Consider the following 13,543-nt stretch of genomic DNA (forward strand, 5'->3'; position numbering starts at 1 on the left):
AATGACAAGATCACCACCTTACCAACAGAAATGGGGAGTTTTGCATGATGCTGTGAAAGAAGTAAGAAAACTTCCAAGTAATTTATATTCCAGAATTAAGCTTCCGGACCAGACCTGTATTAGAATTTATATCTTGATGATGCAATTATTGGACCTGGTAAATAAACTTTAAGGCTCTTCTTTAAACTGCCAACCAAAATATGTGCACACAACTTACAGTCCGCACATTGATAACTACATAATACAAATTAGCTGGCAAATTGTGAACAACATGAAAAGTTCTTTTGATAATTTACTTACTAAATATTAAATAAGAAGTACTTTTTACATAACAATAGTGTTTTCTTTTCAGGAGACCACAATCAATTTTGAAAAGAAATACAATTCTTTAGAGAAAATTTTCTCCTCTTCCCGAAACCTAAGTCCTTTCAGACACGGGCACATGGTTGATTGACAATTGACAAGGATACCTATGGTCACCCCGTTGCTCCAGCAGCACTCTTATCATCTTCACTGTTTTCTTCTTTTGCAAATTCCTCTATAAGCATCCGTTGCCTGTGTGTCAAGTTCCTGCATGTCAGAGTACAAGGAATATAAATTAGTATTTTTTATACAATACAAGACACAATGTTTCTCATCTCCTGGAAAAATCTCTACATTTTGTTTTCTTTACAAAATAGATTATGTCACATAAGTCTTGAAAACCTTGGTTCTGATTGAAGATTGCATGTATCAATTTACTCCAAACCAAGATGATCATTACCAGTGTCTCTCTGAGTTTCAATTATGGTAGGATGTGGGAACACATCTTGGTGACAGCCAATATATCCCAAAATTTTAACAAAAGCAGGTTGGTGGCTATTAAAGTAACTTAACAAACTAAACGCAGAAGCATTTTAGAAGTAAATACAATGTGCTCAATTTGTAATGACAATCCTTACCCTATACAGTTTTCAGGAGTTTCTGCATTTTTTAAATTAAAAAAAAAATACTTATTTCTAATAAATTTGCTGCACCAAACGGAGCAGCCTGTTCACTTCTGAAACAAGGTGGTCTCCCATCCAAGTTCCCAGGGCATCCAGTACGTCAGTGGTAGCATCTATACCCTGGGAGGCACATCCATGAAATGCTGGCTATCATTAAGAAGTGCAAAATCTTATCCTCATTTGTGAAGAATTCTGGTGATTAGGTCTTCTATAATCGAATCAATTGCAGGAAATCAATATTAAAAAAACAAGTTTAATTAATTATTCACTTAACCAGTGCCTGTTTATTTATCGATTAGGCATGATTCATGATACCCGTTTAGTTATTCCCTTCACTCGATGCCTTCGTATAGATGAAATAAATATCAAACATCTGAATTTTGGATGTTATGGGCCATAACAAGCCACCCAAATAATGTTTAAGATCGGACCTGCTCCCAGGACCAATAAATGACATTTGATCGGAGTTCTTTGATTTTTTATCTGAGGTAAGAAAAATATTCGTCTGAAAACAAATTCACCACCATATACTCATATAAAAATTGAAGTTATACAATAAGAAGCAGTTTAAATTTGTGAAATGCTCATGTGTAAATAGGTTGTATTTCATACACTTGGTTCTTGGAACAACCAAAGGACTTCAAATTATCAAGTGTTAGAATTTTGATTCACCTGCCCTCTCAGTATTTTTGAAACCTAACAATTGGTATCAGAGCTTTGTGCCTTGGAAGATTCTAACAGCTTTAGGAGAATCCTAATGGGATCTAGTAGTATTCAAAATCAGCTCTTGATTGCACTTAAAGATGTTGATAAGAAACAAGAAAGCTTGAGTTGAAGGAAAAACTTAAGAAGGCTGATGGATTGATCAAACTTCAATATTCTGTCTTCGAGCATGCACAGATACATACGGTATAAGAACTTAATTCTGTTACCACCATGCACATAAGAGAACATATTTGCAAGTCTTTTGCTTAAATAGATTGTATTTAATCAGCTCTTTCCTGCCACCCATCTGTATAAAACTTCTGTTGCAAGTTGCAATTTTTTTTAATTTTAGCGAAGTACTTTTCAATAACCTATGTTCATTTAAATCAACATTTCAGACCACAGTTCATGATCAATCATTGAGATGAGGAAGAAAGAGATGGGTGAATTGTAGACTTTGTTCAATCAAAAATGACAGTGATACTAAAATGGTTGGAGTAGGTGGCAGGCATACGTCAATTAATGTCTAAGTTACCAGATGCCCTTGCTGAGGCCCTGGATCTGGATCCTGATGCGTTCAGAGGAGGAAGCTGATTCTGGTGGGTCCAGAAGCTCACAGGAAGTATTAGAGCTCCCTGTGGATGTGCTTGGTTGCACATCCAGTTATGCTCCCTGGGAGGAATGTTACAGTCTGATATACGATATGCTTATGCAATTGATAAGTATTGCTTTTAGCAATTGGATTGGTATGTCTAATATATCTATCTGAAGATTGCAATGTATAGAAATCACTTTGTTGCTTCTGATTTGTAATTAAAAATCCTGTTACTTCAATGATGGATGCTATTTTTTATTTACACCTTATAAGCCTGCAATGTCTCCAATTATCCTTATAGAAACGATATCCTTGTGTCTGAACTGAACTTATAAATGTGCAATGTTCGGGCTCTGGCTAATTACAAATCTGTAGGTTATATGCCACCAATTATGCCATGAGGCAACTTGCTCAAATAGAGCAGATCGAAATTGGATTATATAAAAGAGGTATTATTTGAATGATGCCTTCAGTGATAGACATATGTCCTATAGATTATTTGTATATTTGCAAACTATCAATTGGCATTATATATATATATATATATATATATATATATATATATATACCCATCCCCCCCCACTAAAAAAAAACCATGCATCTGTGTACAGGACACTCGTTTGGCTGCCTGCATCTGCACCCATATCCATAACTAGGATTAATGTCATCATTCGTGCCATTGGGTGTAGTTTAGGTTAGTAGGGTGGCTGTTAGGAAGAGGATTTTGTAGAGCCAACTAAAACAATGTATATACATCCCAAATGAACCAATCAAATATATTTCTACATAATCAGAGTTATATCTCTGTGTATGAACATTCATGGCTTTAAGTTTAATTTCGTTCTTATTCTTGAGCAGGAAGCTGCTGAGCTTCTCTACATGCGTGTGACTTTGAAGGAGCAGTATCTTCATCATTTATCTGAATTAGTTTTCTTTCCTCCCTACTAAACTTCCATATCTTTCATTCTTGATAATTTTGCTCCACATCTGCATCTCCTCCCTAAATTTCTCTTAAAGACATGAAAGCTTCAATGGCATTTCCCCACACTTCAATTAGTAAACGTCAAACCAAACTTTATAGCAGAATATTGAATCTTAATCTACAGCTTCTAGGTAGAATTCCAATGTTAAGTGTAGATTGCCAAGGAGTCTAATAGAGTAGATTGTACAATCTTTCACGAATTGATTAGACAGATTAAATTTATGAACAAGCCACTAATGAAATGACTTAATTTTACTGTAATATTAACAATACTAGGGTACTATTTTGGGTTCATGTACATAAATTTGATTTCTAGATTCAGTTGAAAGCAATTTGCGGTTGGGTTTGTCCATACAAATAACATATAAATTATAAACATATATATAATCACAGCCTAGTAACAAAACATACATATGTATTTACAAAACGTATACAATATTAAATAATTTATAGTACAATAATAATTACAAATAAAGATTATAATAATAAATAAATAAACTAAATAGTCAAAAGGTTGAACTATGAAAAGTTTGTATTTGCAATTACAATTTTAAGGCTTCATGACATATTTCCATCATAATTGCATGCAGAGAGACTGTGAGATAAGCAGGGAAAAGACAACAAAAGCAAAGCAGCAAGCAAGAAATTGTGCCCAGGAGTCTTCAGTATCTGAACTGGTTGGATTTGTTATTGGTTCTACATGGTCTGGATTCTATCTGGATTTATCCACACATAACCTGCAGACCTTTCACACCCTCCGACCAAATGTACAGCAGGATCAACCCAAATGCTCAATTAGGTTAAAATCAGACCGAGATCTAGTGGCAAATACCAACCAACCAGTAACATTGTGAAATTGTATGGATCCGTAGATCAATTCATTAAATTCTGCATACTCGTTATCAATTATAACCCACTTTACATTTAAATTGATGACCATTATCATCAATTCTTACATCCATCAATATAATGATTCATTTAAATCCCTACAGAGAATGAAAAATCTACCAATAAAGTTCCTGATCCATTGGTACCCATTATACCTTAACAGCTGTACAATCTGTTACCGAGGGATATGCATTATTCTTATAATGTTTCAGACAAATAAAGTAATTATGAGGAACTTATAATGGATGCACAATTGTAGTAGGAGTTGTTCATTATTTTACTTAAGTGTGAACTTTGTTCTGTTGGCATGCCTCTAACTGCAACAACTAGTTTGTTGCATGTGACCAAAGAAACAGAGAAGCTAAGGAATAGACAGTTTTTATCTATTCTTCCACCTCATAAGGATGAACAAGAAGAGTATTGTTCATTGGTATGTATCAGAATATTGAGATCATGTGAAAGAATCTAATCAGACTATTTATCCCAAGCCAGAAACACAAGGTTGAGTGAAAGAATGTAAGTGATGTATAGAAAGATTTCTCTTTCCAACAAGCATCACAAAAGATCAATGCATTTCTATTCACAATAGCTATCTATGGCAATGCATGAAAATTCATTAAAGTTTTTTATGATTCCTGCCAAGCATTATAGATTGTTTTCCATAAAGAATAAGAATCCCAAATTAACTAGCCCTAGTAATCGCAGCAAGCAGATGGGCCTTGGAACAGCTGCAGAAAAGTCCGCATGTGACTTTCTGGGGGCACATTTGCACAGTAAGGAGTTTGGGGGTTTTCTGCAAGGAGAGCCGTCCACCAAAACCCATGGCACAACATCTGAACAAACTGGCGCACAGATGTTTCTGCCTGCGTGTAAGGGGTCACAGCAAGTTGGAGGAAAGGTGAGGTGTTAAGGTTGAATGGTGGTTTGGGAGATTTGACCTGCGGTGATGGGAAAAACAGCGTGGGACGTCCATCCTCACTGGCAGGCTGGTGCACAAAGAATGGGTTGCCTGTAAGCATACTCCAGGTCATCTTGACAGAGGTAATGTGCCTGGCCTAGCATTCGATAAACAATGCGCAGACAGTGTGGATGGTTTTTCATTCCCTTTAACAAAGGCTGTAGCAGTTGAACCGAGCTCAGAGGCGGAGCAAGAGAAAGCTGATAATGTCTGTCTTTTTTAATCTGAGCATGATAGGGCGTTTTCGGGGGCTTGGCCAAGTTTGCCTGATCTACATGTCTGGATTTCAAATAACTGGGAGCCAATCATTGATGGATTTGTCCAAATTTATCCAGCAGCAAAAGGTTTTTTTGTTGCTGTGTTTGAAAACCCTCAGGATGGAAAGAGGGTATTGTGTGATCGTTTATCATGTTGGGAGGAGAAGTTTTCACTGATGCTTTAACCCTGGCACTCTGCTTTTTCTCCAGCAACTGAAACTTTTAACAAGATGTCTCAGTGGGTAAGGCTACCTAATCTCCCTCTCCATCTCCGGTTTGATACCTTATTGGAAGAGCTTGGAAATTTGCTAGGTGACTTTCTGGTGATAGATAAGGAATCGTCAAACCTTCTTCATTCTACCTTTGCTTGGAAGTGGATGTTTCTCATAGTCTTCCTGCTGAGATTTCTATTAGAACTTCCAAAGGCTGCTGGACTCGATCTTTGGATTATGAAGGAGTAACTTTTAGGTACAGGCTATGGTTTCAAACTGGGCATATGGCTGTGCAGTGTAATAGAGATAGGCAGTCCAAGGAAGCATTGGGGTGGAAAGATGCCTCGCACCAACATTACACAGTCAAGGAGAAGGTGGAAAAGCCAAAAAGCTTTTCACAGGTGGTTGCTGAGGAAAGGGCGGAAAGGACTCAAATGAATCCTCAATGATATTTCTGTTTCAGCTGATCATTCTGAGGGGCTCCCTTATGATATTGCTGTTGGTATGGGAACACCTGATGGAGCAACAAGTGCAAAATTGGGGGTAGTCGGGGTGGATTGGTTTCAGAGACAAAAGAGGTTTTGGGGTAGGCTGATGACTCTTCTACTAAGGAGATTGAGAGACTCCCAAGGGATTTATCGTCAGAATGGCAGATGAAGGCAGATAAACTTGAGGATGGTTGGCATAAGGTGATTGGGAAGAGAACTCAGAAATATAAGAGCTTTTGTAGGATTGTTCGCTCCCACACTCAGGGGAATGTCAAACAAAAATTGTCACTTCATGATGCTTTGGTTTTGGTTTGATTTTGTTGCAGGTGCTTCTGGAGAGGTGGTACTCCTGTCTGTTTCCACCCTTGTTTTGGGACAAGCCTTTCCTGGTTCTTTAATAAATTAATAATTATTCCCGATAAAAAAAGAATTTCAAATTAAAGTTTTGACGCAATTTACCAAGTTTTGTGTATTTCATAGACAAGTGTAAAACACATAGAACAGCTTTATCAACTGACAAATGAATCAACAGATTTCTTTCTATTTATGCCCACATATTTGATATCTGCATATAACAATAAACTTAAACTGCTGAACTTACGTTGGAATGATCACTCGAAAATGTACATATTGATTGCCATACTGGCTAGAATTCCGTAGCTTAATACCTACAACATTATAATTGTCAGAAATTAGAACATAAATTTATTTCTCAACATCCATGAACTGAACAATGAGAATTATCAATATATGCACTTGAAGGTTATAATTTCTGAAAACAAGAGAGAAATTCACACTCAGAAAAGTAGCTTCTAGTTTTGTACGATAACATATAACATTATTAAACACATCAGTACAACAATCAGATAAAGCATAACCATAAAACTTAAAAAGCAGTAACAACTACAACTAGATTTGGTGATTGAGCTATCAATTAGCAGATTTCCTAAGTAGACCATTTACCACAAATGGTTACCTTTTCCTTTCAAAACAACCTGTTGACCATGCTGTGTACCTTCACGAACCTAATCGTCAGAAAAACAAAGAGAAAGTTAAGCATAGAAGTGTGGAATAAACAATGTAGAAATAAAGTCCACAACAATCACAAATACCTTCAAAACCACATCGCCAGTTAAAGTCGGCACCTGAATGGTTCCACCAAGAATTGCCTGGCAACAAAGAGAACAAAAAGAAGAATTAACGTTGCACCCAAGGAATAGCCAGAACTGGTTAATTAAACTATCCAGTTTACCCAAGGGACCCCGGATCAGCCACAGTATGAGCTGGTCCATGGTTCTAGTTCGGTCCATCTATGGGTCCGACTGGGTTTGACCCATAAGGGGGAGGTTTGAACCAAACCACAACCCATTTGGACCAAGGCGGACCAGCCTGCAAAACAGAAAACCACAATTGAACCCCTGGTGAACTTGGTCCCACGGGTCAAAGTTAGCAGCCAAGTTGATTTTTGTTGCAAAATTCATTATTTTTTAACATCCAAAACCCTAAAAAGTGGATTCTAAAGGCTTATGTTGACTTCTAATTTTCATTCATGGTATGCAAATAGGTTATTTTCTCTTGAGCTGGAGTACATAGGCAGTTGTGCAAGAAGGTATTGAAGATTGATTTGTGAATCTTCTTCAAGTGGTTGTGCAACATTCCTACACCTTTGCAAGCTTTACAGTGAGTGGAAAAGGTAAGTTCTTTTTCCATTTGCTTTTGTTTTTGTTTAAGTTTGTTTTTTTTATTTTTTTCATTTTTCTTTTATTGTCCATAAGATCTAACTATTTTTCTATAATTTTTCATTGTCTTATTTTTATATTGAATATGTATCAGTATAACTATAAAATTTCTTACCATAGGAAAAGGAACTATAATGGCATCAACCTCTTCCTCCATAGGCAATACTGTACAAAGAGTAGAACCCCATTCTGATTCTCCTTTGTGGAAGTATGTTGATATATTTATATATTGAGAAATATATTCAAGCCTATTACTATTTCGCTAAGAAGGGAAGACTGAAATGTTACCAAGGATCGGCTTGTATAAATCCAAGCAATGGATCTTTGACCTGAGAAAGGGTGGTGATCAGTGACCCCGAGGGTCAGGTTGAAGGGTTTTCAGACTCAGAATTATGAAGTTTGTGGTGCTTGCTAAGCTGGGAATTAGCATCAGCTCTGTTTTCAGTTCATGACACTTGGAGAGCACCCAAAGTCTTGCATTTGGTTCATACAGATGTCTGTGGACCAATGAGCACTTCATCAATCACTAGATCCAAGTATTTTCTATTATTTGTCAATAAATATGATTGTAGTTTCTAAGAAACAAATTACAGGGATTTAGCATGTTTCAAAAGTTTATGGCCTCAATGGTAAAAGAATCAGCTTCCCAAATGATCACTCGTAGGTCAAACAATGGGGGCAATTTTGTTCTTCTGATTTCTCCAACTTTCATGCAACACATGGAATTAGGCATCAACTTTCCACACCTTACACCCCTCAACAAAAAATGGTGCTGTTGAGCAAGGAAACAGTACAATCACTGAAATGGCCCAATATGCGTTGGACCGGAAAAATGTTCCAAAAGAATTATAGGCAGAAGTAGTTTACTCTATAATTTACCTTTTGAAAAGGTCTCCCAGAAAGGCCACTAAGAAGATGACCCTAAAGGAAACAGGGACTAGAAGGAAGCCCAAGGGCCAAAATCAGTCATTTGAAGGTATTTGGCTCTCCTACTTAAATTTGGATTCCAAATGCCAAGCATACAAAATTGGATTCCAAGACCAAGAATTTGATGTTTACGGGCTACAGTAATAACTACTAAGCTTGTCCACTAATTAATATAGACATTGATCGTCTCATATTCAGTCGTGATATTGCATTTGATGAGGAACAAAGGCCCTTTCAGCTCTCTTCTACGGTTTTGAGCCTTGAGAACCAACCTTTGAAGGCTAAGGATTCAAGTTTTCATCTTCCCTTAGGTCCACCTAATAGGAGGGATTCAAATGACACTAAAGTTGTGGAGTTCCCAGGCATGATATTACACCACTAGAGTTTTTGCAGGATAATTTTGATCCACATCTAGATGACTCTGCTCCAAGTACCCATGATGATGCTAATTCTCCTGACTTGGATGCGGGTGCTTCTACTCTTCAACCTAAGTGGTGGGCCAAGACCATTAGTGGTTTTAATGATGGATAGGTCAACTAGTAACATGAGCAAGAAACACAACGGTTAACTCTGCTCTTCTAGCAAGCATTCATATTGATAAGTAGGAGATAATTTCCACAGCAAGTCAAATTGCAATAATGGTATCAGGATTTAACCATGTAGTTTTTGAGTCGAACTCATTGACCCATATTTCATGAGTAGTGATTCAACATGAATCCATCTCTCGTGAGAATAAATGGAACACTTAGCACTTGTTGGATCTAGGTGATGCTCACAGAGGTGAAGCACTGGGACTTCCCGGGATGTCACCCATCCCAGTACTACTCCAGCTTGAGCACGCTTAAGTACAGAGTTTCCTCCATGGTTAAACCCACTCTGCTTGCAACCCCATTTGCAAAACATTCACCAAGTGTTGTGCCTTACAAACCATTCATTAGAAAGCCCCTTAAGCTCATCAATTGATAAGTAGGACATAATTTCCACAGCAAGTCAAATTGTGATAATGGTATCAGGATTTAACTGTTTAGTTTTTGAGTCAAATTCATTGACCCATATTTCATGAGTAGTGATTCAACATGAATCCATCTCTAATGAGAATAAATGGAACACTTAGCACTCTTTGGATCTAGGTGATGCTCATAGAGGTAATGCGTTGAGACTTTCGGGAGGTCACCCATCCCAATACTACTCCAGCTTGAGCACACTTAACTATAGAGTTTCCTCCATGGTTAAACCCACTCTACTTGCAACCCCATTTGCAAAACCTTCACCAAGTGTTGTGCCTTATGAACCATTCATTAGAAAGCCCCTTAAGCTCATCAATTGAAAAGTAGGAGATAATTTCCACAGGAAGTCAAATTGTGATAATGGTATCAGGATTTAACCATGTAGTTTTTGAGTCAAACTCATTGACCCATATTTCATGACTAGTGATTCAACATGAATCCATCTCTCATGAGAATAAATGGAACACTTAGCACTCATTGGATCTAGGTAATGCTCACAAAGGTGAAGCACCAGGACTTCCCAAGAGGTCACCCATCCCAGTACTACTCCAGCTTGAGCACGCTTAACTATGGAGTTTACTCCATGGTTAAAGCCACTCTGCTTGCAATGCCATTTACAAAACCTTCGCCAAATGTTGTGCCTTGTGAACCATTCATTAGAAAGCTCCTTAAGCTCATCAATTGATAAGTAGGACATAATTTCCATAGCAAGTCAAATTGTAATAATAGTATCATGATTTAACTGTATAGTTTTAGAGTCAAACTCATTGACCCATATTTCATGAGCAGTGATTCAACATGAATCTATCTCTCATGAGAATAAATGGAACACTTAGCACTCATTGGATTTAGGTATTGCTCATAGAGGTGAAGCATCAAGACTTCCCGGGAGGTCACCCATCCCAATACTACTCCAGCTTGAGCACACTTAACTACGAAGTTTCCTCCATGGTTAAATCCACTCTGCTTGCAACCCGATTTGCAACCTTCACCAAGTGTTGTGCCTTAAGAACCATACATTAGAAAGCCCCTTTAGCTCATCAATTGATAAGTAGGAGATAATTTCCACAACAAGTCAAATTGTGATAATGTTATCAGGATTTAACTGTGTAGTTTTTGAGTCAAACTCATTGACCCATATTTCATGAGTAGTGATTCAACATGAATCCATCTCTCATGAGAATTAATGGAACACTTAGCACTCATTTGGATCTAGGTGCTGCTCACATATCATCAACTATGAAAAAAAAAAATCTCCCACAGCCAAAATGAGCGCCATTCAACTTGTCCTCACTATTTCAGCCCAGTTTGGATGGAAAGTTCATCAAATACATGTCAGTAGTGCATTCCTGTATGATGAGCTGCAAGAAGAAGTCTATATGTGCAACCTCTACGATTTAATGTTGCCAGTAAAGAACACAAGGTATGCAGATTCGTCAAAGCACTCTATGGCCTCAAACACTCCTCAAGTATGGTACATGAAAATTGATAAGTACTTAGTTGATCAAGGAATTAAGAGAAGACCTTTTGATCCCAATCTATATATTAAGAATACTTGTGGTGGCATTCCTCTTCTTGTCATCTATGTGGATGACCTAATCATCACTAGTAGTACAACATAATCGATCAAGCAAATCAAACAGAATTTGTCCCAATCATTTGATATGGTAGACTTGGGACTTTACCGTCATTGTCTTGGTGTAGAAGTTTGGCCAACAAATGGACGCATTATTAATCCTCAATCTAAGTATGCCAAGAGTCTATGGATAAGTTTTTACATGCACAACTGCAAACCTACTTCTACACCCATGGAGAAAAGATTGAAACTATCATCCAAATCAAGTTCAGCAATACTGAATGAATTAGTGTTCAAGCAACTAATTGGCAACCTCATCTATCTCACTCTATAAGACGTGACTTCAGTTATGTTGTTACATCTTTTGCTTCACAAAAGCCACAAAAGCTGCACATTGAATTGTAGTGAAGCGTGTGCTGAGATGTGTGAAGGAGACTCCTGACATTGGCATTCTATACAACAGAAGCAAAGATCCTAGGCTTATTGGTTTAACAGACTCATATTGGGCAAGTTCTGTTGATGACAAGAAGTCTACTTTTGGGTATGTCTTCAGTTTGTGCATAGGTGCAATCATATGGACCAGCAAGAAGTGGCAGGCAGTAGCTCTTTCTTCAACCAAAGCAGAATATTGGGGAACGGTTAAGGCAGCTTGTGAGGCAGATGCTTTCCAACATACAAATGTCTCAAGCAGGTTCTTCACCCTTGTATCGTGCCAATTAAGGGGTGTTGAAAGTTGCTAAATGTCTAGTCTTCCACAAGTGCACCAAACCTGTTGAGCTTCACTATCATTTCATCCACAAGCTTGTAGAAGATGAAATCGGTACAGTTGTAGTATGTTCCAACTAATAATCAGATTGCAGGCACCATCAGCAGTCCATGATGTAAGTTTTCTGTAAATTCTGATGTAAAAATACTGATATATTACCTTCAACCTTGTTGGGAATGGTCCTTAGATATTCTAGACAGACTATTAATTGTTCTTGGAGAATGGTGTATTATTCTGGAAATCTATTTTAATCCTGATATAAAATCGCTCAAGGTAGTAATGCTAGAAGAGCAGACTTGTTTGTGTTTGATGTGTGTCTTCTATCCACATACTTGCCTCTCCTTTATAGTAAACCCAAGGGGCGTGTCCTTAGAAAGGACATGCCCCTTTCTAGGTTGGCCCTTTCTAAAACATATTTAATTTATCCAAATCAGTGTCCTTGGGAGATGTCTAATAGTTAGTTAAGCTAACAATATTTAAGCAATTAAGACATTAGGAAAATGTTCCCAAATGGAATGCTGATCTGCAAGTTAAAGTAAATATCTTCTAAAGGCTAATTCATTAAATGCATTACCAGATCTATTCGACCTGAAGAAGCAGATCATTATATTATCAGAGTTACTCATAGAATTAACACTCCCTCTTAACTTGATAACCATAATGAGAGATAACATATCTAGCACCATCAATACTGATGACTAAGCATAGATTGATACTCTATATCTATTTGAATCTTCTAAGCATGCAGTATCATTGTACACATGATACTTTGTCATATACCTATAATATGAATTATCACCTAGTCTTGTCATAACAGTATTGCATGGAATGCAATACATGGGATAAAATCCGAAGAATGATTAAATTCATCTTTTATCCAAGTTGTGACTCATAGGTACTAACAAGCCTATATCACAATATGATCCTGAGTTAAGATCTGTCAGCACACAGGATAAAATCCGGAGAATGATTTAATTCTTCCTTTATTCAAGTTGTGACTCATAGGCATAGAAATGTCTACATCACAATGTGATCTTGAACTCATCTAGATCTGACAATAGTTCTCTACTATTCAATACATTATCTTAGAGATCGGCATCTCTCATAATGTCTTTTATACAAGTGTTCATTATCTCAGAGATCGTCACCTCTTAGATAATGAATACAAATGGTGAAGCCCATAATAGTCAATAGCCTAACAATAATAATTTTAACACAAATATTTCATTAATAATTAAAGAATACAAATGTATTATAATTCAACCATACCAAGTCTTTTCCTGAAGTGATCTATCTTCACTCTAGAGAGAGAGGTTTGGTAAGAGTATTTGTTGTCTGATCTGCAGTACAAATGTATTCTAACTTAACAGTTTTCCTGTCTACCATATCTCTTACATAATGGTATGGAATTTCAATATGCTTACTCTATCATGGAAAACTGCATTCACAGAAAGCTT

The 13,543-nt window shown here is 37.1% G+C and overlaps 1 protein-coding gene across 4 annotated transcripts in view; it reads right to left on the reverse strand.

Annotated features, from left to right (window-relative positions):
• Positions 1 to 260: 260 nt before the first annotated feature.
• LOC149567526 (chaperone protein dnaJ GFA2, mitochondrial-like) overlaps positions 261 to 13,543 on the reverse strand; it is a 104,229-nt gene continuing 90,946 nt past the window's right edge. For all 4 annotated transcript variants that reach the window (XM_089820745.1, XM_089820746.1, XM_089820747.1 and 1 more), the window contains 4 exons: positions 7,184 to 7,240; positions 7,048 to 7,096; positions 6,673 to 6,739; positions 261 to 570 (listed from right to left, as the gene is read on the reverse strand). In XM_089820745.1, coding sequence (XP_089676871.1) covers positions 477 to 570; positions 6,673 to 6,739; positions 7,048 to 7,096; positions 7,184 to 7,240 — 267 coding nt within the window. In that variant the 3' untranslated portion in view covers positions 261 to 476. The remainder of the gene's footprint in view (positions 571 to 6,672; positions 6,740 to 7,047; positions 7,097 to 7,183; positions 7,241 to 13,543) is intronic.

The sequence above is a fragment of the Cupressus sempervirens genome, chromosome 3, assembly GCF_028749045.1.
Source record: "Cupressus sempervirens isolate cs-2001-9-10 chromosome 3, ASM2874904v1, whole genome shotgun sequence".
Classification (NCBI taxonomy): domain Eukaryota; kingdom Viridiplantae; phylum Streptophyta; class Pinopsida; order Cupressales; family Cupressaceae; genus Cupressus; species Cupressus sempervirens.